The sequence below is a fragment of the Colobus angolensis genome, unplaced genomic scaffold (assembly GCF_000951035.1).
Source record: "Colobus angolensis palliatus isolate OR3802 unplaced genomic scaffold, Cang.pa_1.0 Scaffold357, whole genome shotgun sequence".
NCBI lineage: Eukaryota > Metazoa > Chordata > Mammalia > Primates > Cercopithecidae > Colobus > Colobus angolensis.
This window is the reverse complement of record NW_012116899.1, coordinates 971,611-981,244: the sequence shown is the minus strand read 5'-3', so window position 1 is coordinate 981,244 and position 9,634 is coordinate 971,611. Positions and strand designations below refer to the sequence as shown.

At 45.3% G+C, this 9,634-nt stretch overlaps 1 protein-coding gene across 1 annotated transcript in view; it reads right to left on the bottom strand.

Moving 5' to 3' along the window:
• Positions 1 to 7,396: 7,396 nt before the first annotated feature.
• FABP1 (fatty acid binding protein 1, liver) overlaps positions 7,397 to 9,634 on the bottom strand; it is a 6,813-nt gene continuing 4,575 nt past the window's right edge. The window contains exons 3-4 of the mRNA XM_011953108.1: positions 9,216 to 9,308; positions 7,397 to 7,518 (exon numbers count right to left, since the gene is read on the bottom strand). Of these exons, the coding sequence (XP_011808498.1) occupies positions 7,468 to 7,518; positions 9,216 to 9,308 (144 nt within the window). The 3' untranslated portion in view covers positions 7,397 to 7,467. The remainder of the gene's footprint in view (positions 7,519 to 9,215; positions 9,309 to 9,634) is intronic.

Genomic DNA, 9,634 nt, shown 5'->3' with positions numbered 1-9,634 from the left:
ATCCTGCAGTCCAGGCTGCTGGAGAATGAATATTCCTTTCTATACAGCTCTTTGATGGCCATGTCCAGTTTGCCTTCTTTCTCTTCCCTGTTCACCAAGGCAGGGTTTTAAAATTCTCTGTTTGTAGATCACAGCCCTTTCTCACTGCTTCCCTTCTGCTCACCTGTGCTGGGCAGGTGTGGAGTCCTTTTACAGACCTAGCACCTTTCTGGGAATGGCCAAGAGCTGGGACAGTGCAGGGAACTAAAATTTGAAGCAGCAGATAGAATTCTAGATATGTGGCTTGTGTCAGTCAGTGGCACTTATATTTGGCCTTGGTGGACACTTTCCAGCCCTTTCTCTAGGGACACTGCCCTGCACCAGGAGGCTCTGAGGAGGCAGTTCAGGACAGGCTGGTGCAGGATGAAGCCTGAACCTGTCACAGCACAGCATTTCCTGACACACAGTGATGGCCCATGAGTCAATGGAGTGCTGGTAGAGATTTAAAAACAATGTGAAAAAGAGCCCTGATCTGTAGCATTTGCTGATTTCCCTGGTGTAAACACTCCTGCAAAGGCTGATGTCAAATGCCAAGCTGTATGCTGAATCGGGACCTGGGACTAGGTGGCTCCAACCATACTGCTTGTGACTCAAGCCAGGCAATTGGACCCTTGTTGGGCAACCCTTTCCCTTCTGAATTGGAGGAGGAGGAGGAGTCCTTGCTGTTCTCCAGGAATGCAAGCTCTCAGTTTGTGACCATGGAGGTGCTGACAATCATGCCATGTGGAGAGGCCCAGGAGACCACAGCTAGTATTGAGGGAGAAATACTGAGTTGTTATTCAGCTTTGGATCCATCTGTCCTTTCTAGTTCTATGAGCTAGTGAACCATGTTCCCCCTGCCCCTTTTTCATTTTTGGCCTAACCCATTTGGGTGGGTTTCTTTCACTTGCAACTAAAGGAGTTCCCATCGTGCTAGTTTTTCTCCATTTCTCCCACAAGCCTTCTCCACTCTTCTCTGCCCTGCTTTGTGTCAGAAAGGCTGACTTCCTCTTTCTCATTTAACCAAGAAGAAGCACCAGCAGGAGACTGGAATGCAGAAGGACACCCCCCACAACTGACCAGCCAGGGGCAGTTGTGGTCCTTCTACAGCTCTAGGTCTCCCTGGGCTCTGGTAACACTGTCGCCTGCATTGTCTCTTCAGGTCTACAGGTGGTGGTGGCTTCCTGCAGTTGCTGGCTGGGTGCCTCAGCTACCTCATGGGTTCCCTTTATTCGAACCACATCTTTGTAAATAGTCCTTTTGTTACCAGTGGCAAATCCGAATAGGTCCACAGCAGTGTGATTCTCGCTTCCGGAGAGGAAAACATTGGTCTGAGGCGCGCAAGTTAGAGTGAAAGACTGAAGCAAGTTTTAGAGCAGGAACGAAAGGTAGTACACTTGGAAGAGGGCCAAGCGGGGGACTTGAGAGATCCAAGTGCCCTGTTTGACCTTTGATCTGGGGTTTTATATGTTGCCATGCTCCTGGGGTTTTGCGTCTCTCCTCCCTTGATTTTTGCTTGGGGCAGGTTGTCCGCATGCGCAGTGGCCTGCCAGCACTTGGGCGGGGCTGCATGCGCAGTGTGTTTACTGGAGTTGCGCACACGCTCATCGGAGGTGTTTTTTTCCTTACTAGTTGAGGGTTCCTAGAAGGTCATGTATCAGTTAAGCTCTGCCATTTTGCCTCTTAATGTACATGCTTGAACCCACTTGCCCAAATCCTGAGCTCTTATTAGGAAGCTGCTGACCACCGTCTTCAGGGATTTTCTATCTATTGGGAGATTGCCTTTCCCTGGCCCTGGCTGTGACCAATTATTATTTTAGAGAGACAGTTTAACAACTACCTGAGCATCACCTGATGATTGCCTGACATTCGTTGGTGGTGGGGGGGCCCTCTCCTGCCCTGCTCATGTCTACTTAGCTACCTGCTCTAACACTTTCATTACATTCTCACGGTGTGCCTTAGTTCCTGCTGATACATCTTGACTGATACATCTTGCTAACACACATCCCACATCTAGTAACTAGAGCCCATCGACTCTAATTCCTAAATATGCTTAAACCTTTTGCTATGTTCCGTTCTCATGGGCACTGCTTTGGTTGAGGCCCCCAGCATCTCTTGCCTGGACCATTGCCACAGCCTCTGAATTGTCTCTCTCTATTCAGGTTTGGTTCTTTTCATTGGTCCTTGACACTATGGCCAGAATTATTTTTTTACAAAGCATTTAGTATCATGTTACTCTTACAGCTTAAAATCCCTCAATGATTCTCTGCTATCTTCAGGATCAAATTCAAACTCCTTGCTAGAGTCAAAGCATACTCATGGTAGAGATTCTGTTCCTTCTCTGCCTCCTCTTCTGCCAAGCCCCATTTATACCACATCTCCCTGTGAAGCAAGTATCCTTGGATGCTTTCATACCTCCTCTGAGATGTTTTCTAGGCACCACCCCAACCTGGTCTGCAGCAGGGGCTGGAGCTAGTACCTACCTGCATCACAGTGGATGACACTCACTCTTATGGTCCCACTGACAGTGAGTCTCCCGGAGATCACTGTATCCTCAGGGCTTAGCATTGCCTAGCCCTGCTTTGACTGAAAGAGGCTGGGCTATGTGAAGAAGATGCGTTTAATTCCATGTCTCCACGTTTTTCTAGTAAGACATGCTACAAATTCATGGGATGGTCAACATGCCTCTAGTGTATACAGAAAAAGTCCTCTGAAGATAAAGCATGGACTAAGTTAGGCAGCACCCCCACCCCTTTCCCTGCCCACCAATCACTGTGCTTACTCTTAACGGCAGTCAGTTAAAAATAAAGAAAAAAAAGGCTACTTTTGTGTAGATATAGACACCCAAACTGGCTCTTTGCAAATCAATGGTCTGTCATGGGAAACAGCACTTTCTGTGGTGGGATGTCCACAGGACTGGCAGAGAGGAGGCCTGGAGGGGCCCGAAGTGTGGGAGGGGTCAGGGTAAAAATAGCCCACACCATCAACAGCTGTTTATTCCATTTATTTAAGCAGGCTTCTGGCCCAAAGTTCTCTGGGCACCTGCACAAAATCTAAATTCAACATCTGAAATTAATTCTCCTTTTTCAGGAAAAAGCACAAACAATCCCCTCAAACACCTAGAAATGTTCTCAGGGGAAGAACCCCTTTAGCGGGGAGATTGGGAATTTTGTCAGATCCCTGGAAGCTTTGCTGAGAAGACCTTGTCTGCACTACTTTCTTCTCCCGTGGCTCCAGAGTCAAAGCACCGCAGTGCCACTCTCTGTTAGCCTGGTGGGCCAGAGCAAACCTCTTTGCCTCCCTGAGCCTCTGCATCTGCTCTCGGAGGTTCACTTCTCTGGGCACGACAGTTTCTGCTAACAATCTCACTATCAAACCCGACTGACACCTGCTGAGGAATCTGAGGATGGAGATAATGACATGTTTTATTTGGATGGCATTTGGCTTGCATCATTTCATGGGCTCCTCACAAAAGCCATGAGGGAAGGGATTGTCTTGCCCATTTTACAGGAGAGAAAGCTGAGGTCCAAAATTATAGAATAGTTAACTAGAACCATGTCTTCATGCCCAACATTTTTACTTTGTCATCTGTCTTTTTTATTGCTCGTTAAAAATAATAGTTTCACAAAACGAGTTGTTAGCAGAAGATTCAAACAATATAAATAATGCAAAAAGCTCTCGACCTCCCACCAGTCTGTTCCCAGAGGTAGTGGCTATTATCTGGTGTTCTGGATAATAATGTTCAACCATTGGATTTTTTTCCATACGTTCACATACATAGATGAATATGCATACTTTTGTTTCATGTTTTAACAACATTTGAATGATAGTATACTGTCAATATTGTTTTTAAAACTTAGTTTTTAAAAGAAGTGCTTTGTCTTAGAGATATTTCTATATCCGTACATACAGGTCTACTTCATTCATTTACTCTATTGTAGGTTATGTCAGAGTATGGCTGTACCACAGTTGATCGAACCCTGTTTTTACTGAGGAGCATTTGTTTCCAGTTTTTGGTGACTGCATCTTTTATACACTTCTTGTGCATATGTGTAAACCCTTCTTTAGGGAGACACAACAGTGGCTTCACTAGGTTTTAGGGACTTCACATTGAAAATATTAATGGATGCTGTCAAAGGTGCTCCATATGGGGTTCACCATATATATATATATATACACACACACACACATATATATATTAATTTTATTTTTTTTTATTTTTTGAGACAGAGCCTTGCTCTGTCACCGAGGCTGGAGTGCAATGGCACAATCTTGGCTCACTGCAACCTCCATCTCCCGGGTTCCAGGGATTCTCCTACCTCAGCCTCCCGAGTAGCTGGGATTACAAGCGCCTGCCACCATGCCCGGCTAATTTTTGTATTTCCAGTAGAGATGGGGTTTCACTATATTGGCCAGGCTGGTCTCTTGACCAGGCTGTCCTAGAACTCCTGTCCTCAAGTGATCTGCCTGCCTCGGCCTCCCAAAGTGCTGGGATTACAGGCGTGAGCCACCGCTCCCAGTCCACCACTTTGTATTTTTACCACCAAAGGCGGAGATCATCACATCCTTATAAACCCAGGTGTCATCAACCTTTTAACTTTTTACTAGTTTGATTTTTTAAATGGTACCTCATTTTGTATCCCTCCTCCCTGGTTACTACAAGACTAAACATATTTTGTATTGTGAGATGTCTATTAATGTCCTCAACCCACTTTTCCATTGACTTGTTGATTTTCTTATTGATTTGGGGGATATTTTTATATTCTGTCTATTAACCTTTGTTATGTAAGCCACGCCTTTTATTGAAACTGTGTTCATGGTACCTTTTTTATACAAAACTTAAAATTTTTGAGGTAGTCAAATTTATTAATCTTTTCCTAGATGGTATTTAAATAAAAAATCTGGTATAAAAAATTCTTCTATAATTGGAAGCTATCTACAGTCATATCTATCTCTAACATTTCATATTTATTTAGCTTGCTATTTATTTATTATTATTATTTGTTTGAGATAGAATCTCGCTCTGTCTCCTAGGCTGGAGTGCAGTGGTGCCATCTTGGCTCACTACAACCTCCACCTCCTGGGTTCAAGCAATTCTCCTGCCTCAGCCTTCCGAGTAGCTGGGATTACAGGTACCTGCCATCATGCCTGGCTAATTTTTTGTATTTTTAGTAGAGACAGGGTTTCACCATGTTGGTCAGGCTGGTCTCAAACTCCTGACCTCAAGTGATTCGCCTACCTTGGCCTCTCAAAGTGCTAGGATTACAGGCGTGAGCCACTGCACCCAGCCTATTTAGCTTTTTAGTTCATCTGGAGTTTACTCTTGTGAATGGCATATCATAGTGTGCTATTGTTTTCTTGCTTCCCGTAACTCCTGACTCTGACTTCTTACTGAAGTAATATCATTCTCTAAAAGCAGACTGAAACTCTTTCCTTCAGTCTGCCTTAGTTCTCCAAACAATGGATCCGTTTTTTCCCTAACGCTCCACTCCAGGTGAGAGAAGGAGAGCAAATATATGGAGAAAATAATAGTGCAAGGCAGGAACTGCGTTGCAAAGACTGGTCCAGATAAAATGGCAGAGAGGGAAAGAGTACTTTCAGCTGAGCAGTTTGAGAAGACATCTCAAAGCAAGTGGTGCTTGAATTGTGAGGGGAATGGGAGGTTGTTTAGTTTGATTAGAATGTATATTACAGGCTAAAAGAGGCTGGACAGGCTATGATTGCAGGGATCGGCATCCTACAGTTCACAGGCCAAATCTGGCTGCTACCTGTTTCCATACAAGGTACAAACTAATAACGGTTTCCACATGCTTAAATGGTGGAAAAAATTAAAAGAAGGGTAATAGTTTATTACCATACTATATAATAGATGTACAAGTTATATGAAATTCAAATTTCAGTGCTGATAGAGTTTTGTTGGAACTCAGCCACATTATTTGGCTGTGGCTGCTTTCGCACTGCAGTGGCAGAATTCAGTACTTGTGACAGAGACCAAATGGCCCACAGAGCTGAGGAAATGTATTCTCCAGATCTTTACAGAAAAAGTTTGCTGACCCATGATATAGGGACTTGGATGCCAGGTTTAGGAGTGTGACTCTTATGTGCTGGGCAATGAGGTAGGACGCATCATGGTTGGTGGTGTGTTTAAGGAGGAGGATGCTGTTGTGGTCTAGAGATCTGCAGGTGAGAGTGGGGCAGGGAGGTGCTACAGGTAGCCTGGGAAACAATCCAAGTAACAAGTAATAATTTCAACTCTAGAAGTGGGAAGAGAAGAGGGGGAATGTGAACGATTCAGTCATTCGTCAAGGCTTACTGTGGTCTGCATACAGTTCCGGGTGCCGAAACGTCTTACGAAGGTAGAAATGGCAGCTCTGAGGGATATGAGTACTATTATTAGTTTGCTAGGACTGCCATTGTACCACAAGCTGGGAGGCTTAAACAATAGAAATGTATTATCTCGCAATTCTGGAGGCCGTTAACCTAAGATCAAGGTGACGGCAGGGCCATGCCCCCTCTGAAGGAGTCAGAGAGGATCTGGTCCAGGACTGTCTCTCAGCTTTGAACAGTTCCTTGATTTGTGGCAGCATAGCTCTGGTCTTCACATGGACATCCCCCATGTGCACGTCTCTGTGTCCAAATTTCCCCCTTTTATAAGGACGCCAGACATAGTGGATTAGGGGCCCACCCTACTTCAGTATGACATCATAATTAATTACATTTGCAATGACCTTATTTCCAAATGAGGTCACATTCCAAGATACTGGGGGTCTAGGACTTCAACATATAAATTTTGGGGGAATGCAATTCAACCCCTAACAGTTTGGCATGAAGTGGTATTGAAGAGACTCCTCCCCTTCCCCTACCTTCTGCCCCTGCCCATAGCATGGAGGGAACTTCCACTGAGCCTCCTCTGTCCACTTCTGGTACCTCTCACTAAGCCCCTTGCTCAGCCTCCCACAGGAGGAAAGGTTTATTTGGTGGGTCAGTGCTGACCTTTTGCACCTGTCTGCTGGTGGGCTGGTACTGTGGCTGTGCTTGTGGGTATAGCTCTCCTTTTCTGCCCAGTCTTCCTGCTCCCTTGAGAGAGCCACCCAAGGACAGCCCACTGCACATCCTCTGGCTCCAGCTCCTTGCCCATGTGCCTGACTTGGAAAGGGCATTCCAGGGCCTTCCTGCAGCTCTAGCCACACCTGGCTTTCCTGGCAGAGACATCTGAGTGGGCGGCATGGGTTTTGTGTTCAGGGAATTACTCTTCGGATTTGACCTAGTAGTGTGGGTCAACACACACGTGGATTATCAACATTTATGAAAATATATTTATGAAAACATGGTGAGCAATAGCACCATCAATGAAAAGGCATTGAGAAGAAAAGACAGATTTTTTTAAAAACAAAGTTCACTTTATTACATGAATTTTACATACTAAGATAATATGAAATGCAGACTTGTTTAAATTCTCTTGCTGATTCTCTTGAAGACAATGTCGCCCAAAGTCATGGTCTGAAAGCCAGAAGAGAAATTATGAAGTGTTCATCTGATGTTGTATTGTAAAAAACAAAATTAAGCTTAAAAAACAGCACCAAATATGTTGGCATATGAAACAATTCAAAAATTCATCTGGTTTCCTGTAGGACCAGAGGAAGGGTTGGCAATGTTTTCCAAAATCCTATGCCAAGTCTTTATCACTTCTCCTCCTCACCTGGAAAGTCCTCCTGCCTTTGACTCAATTCTTTTCTACATCACTAACTGTTATAGCAAGACCATCCAAACCAGTCCAATCCAATCTCTCAAAGTTTCATTGAGTACCTACTATGCACCAAATACATGTTGAGCACCAAGGATATATGCACATGGACACAACTAGGCGCACAACCTGGAAGGCAGTTAGTAGCACATAATTGTCCTCCTGGAGCTGTGAAGCTTATAAAAACAGTGGATGCATCAGCTTTTGAGTTTTTAAGGATGTTCCCTCCACCCCTGCCAGTTCTCTTGAATAAGACTGCTGGAATGACATACCATGTCATCAGGGTGAAAAGGAGCTCCTTAGCTTCAGCAGCAATGCAATGGTTGCTGCTTGATGGGTTCAAGCCCTGGATTTACCATTTATTAGCTGATGACTTGGATAGGTCAACCTGTCTATTGAATCCCTCATCCAGCCTCCCTTGAAGGAGACAGGAGGATTAGGTGAGATGGAGTCTATCAAAGGGCGTTGGCCAGGACTTACTGCAGGACGGCTCATCTCCTGCTCCCCTGCCCTCCTGGGAATGTGCTGGGATGGAGGGGGAAACTGCAGACTGGATGGGTAATGCTCACACTCTCTCTAGTTTAAGAATTTTTCTGGCCAGGTGCAGTGGCTCACGCCTGTAATCCCAGCACTTTGGGAGGCCGAGGCGGGTGGATCACGAGGTCAGGAGATCGAGACTATCCTGGCTAATACGGTGAAACGCCGTCTCTACTAAAAATACAAAAAATTAGCCAGGCGTGGTGGTGGGCGCCTGTAGTCCCAGCTACTCGGGAGGCTGAGACAGGAGAATGGCGTGAACCCGGGAGGCGGACCTTGCAGTGAGCCGAGGTGGTGCCACTGCACTCCAGCCTGGGCGATGAGCAAGACTCCATCTCAAAAAAAAAAAAAAAAAAAAAAGAATTTTTCCGTTTTTCCATTTGAACAGAGTGATGACAGCCTCTTGAGGCAGTGTTCTGTTGTATGTGACTCCTTAAAAATATACTGGGGGCAAAGAAGAGTCAGGGGGACATACCTGCAGGAGAAACACTGCACTATTCCTCCCCTACCCCCAAATAGGGTATAGGATGTGGCTGGCAGCCAGGCATCAAGGCTGACTGCATAACTGGACTGTGCCAGGCTTGTCAGGTGCCATAATATCACCATGAATGGGATTCTGTTTATAAACGCTTAAAGGGCAAAGGCATTTATGAAGCACTGTGGGCGTGCAGGGCAAGTGGAGGCCTCTGTGGCTGCTTGGTTAGTGCTGAGCAGAAAGGATTAGTGATCATGTGTGTAAACTGCCTGGGACATTGTGGATCCGCAGTAAGTGCTGGCAGATACTGACCACAGGAAAGAAGTTTAGGGATTGGAGGGTGGAGGGGTAGCATTAGGGTATGTGAACCACTCCCCATGCTTCACCTCCCCTCTCCCCTCAAGCACGGGGAGCCACAGGCTCAGAGCACCACCAACTTACACTGGTGATTATGTCGCCGTTGAGTTCGGTCACAGACTTGATGTTTTTGAAAGTTGTCACCAGTTTATTGTTACCTTCCAACTGAACCACTGTCTGCAGGGAACAGAGAGATGGCCTGTGAGGAAAGGGTGGTGGGGGGCAAGAGCCTTGCTAATGAAGTTGCTTCTTCTGCACAGGTCTCAGCTCATAACAACTGAAATGTTCTGGTTCCTATGATTCCAAGTCTGCAGTTCTCTGGCTCCAAATAGAAGTAAGGTGCATTTAAGAACTAAATAAAGTGAACAGGCAACCTACAGAATGGGAGAAAATTTTTGTAATCTACTTATCTGACAAAGGGCTAATATCCAGAACCTGCAAAGAACTCAAACAAATTTACAAGAAAAAAACAAACAACCCCATCAAAAAGTGGGCAAAGGATA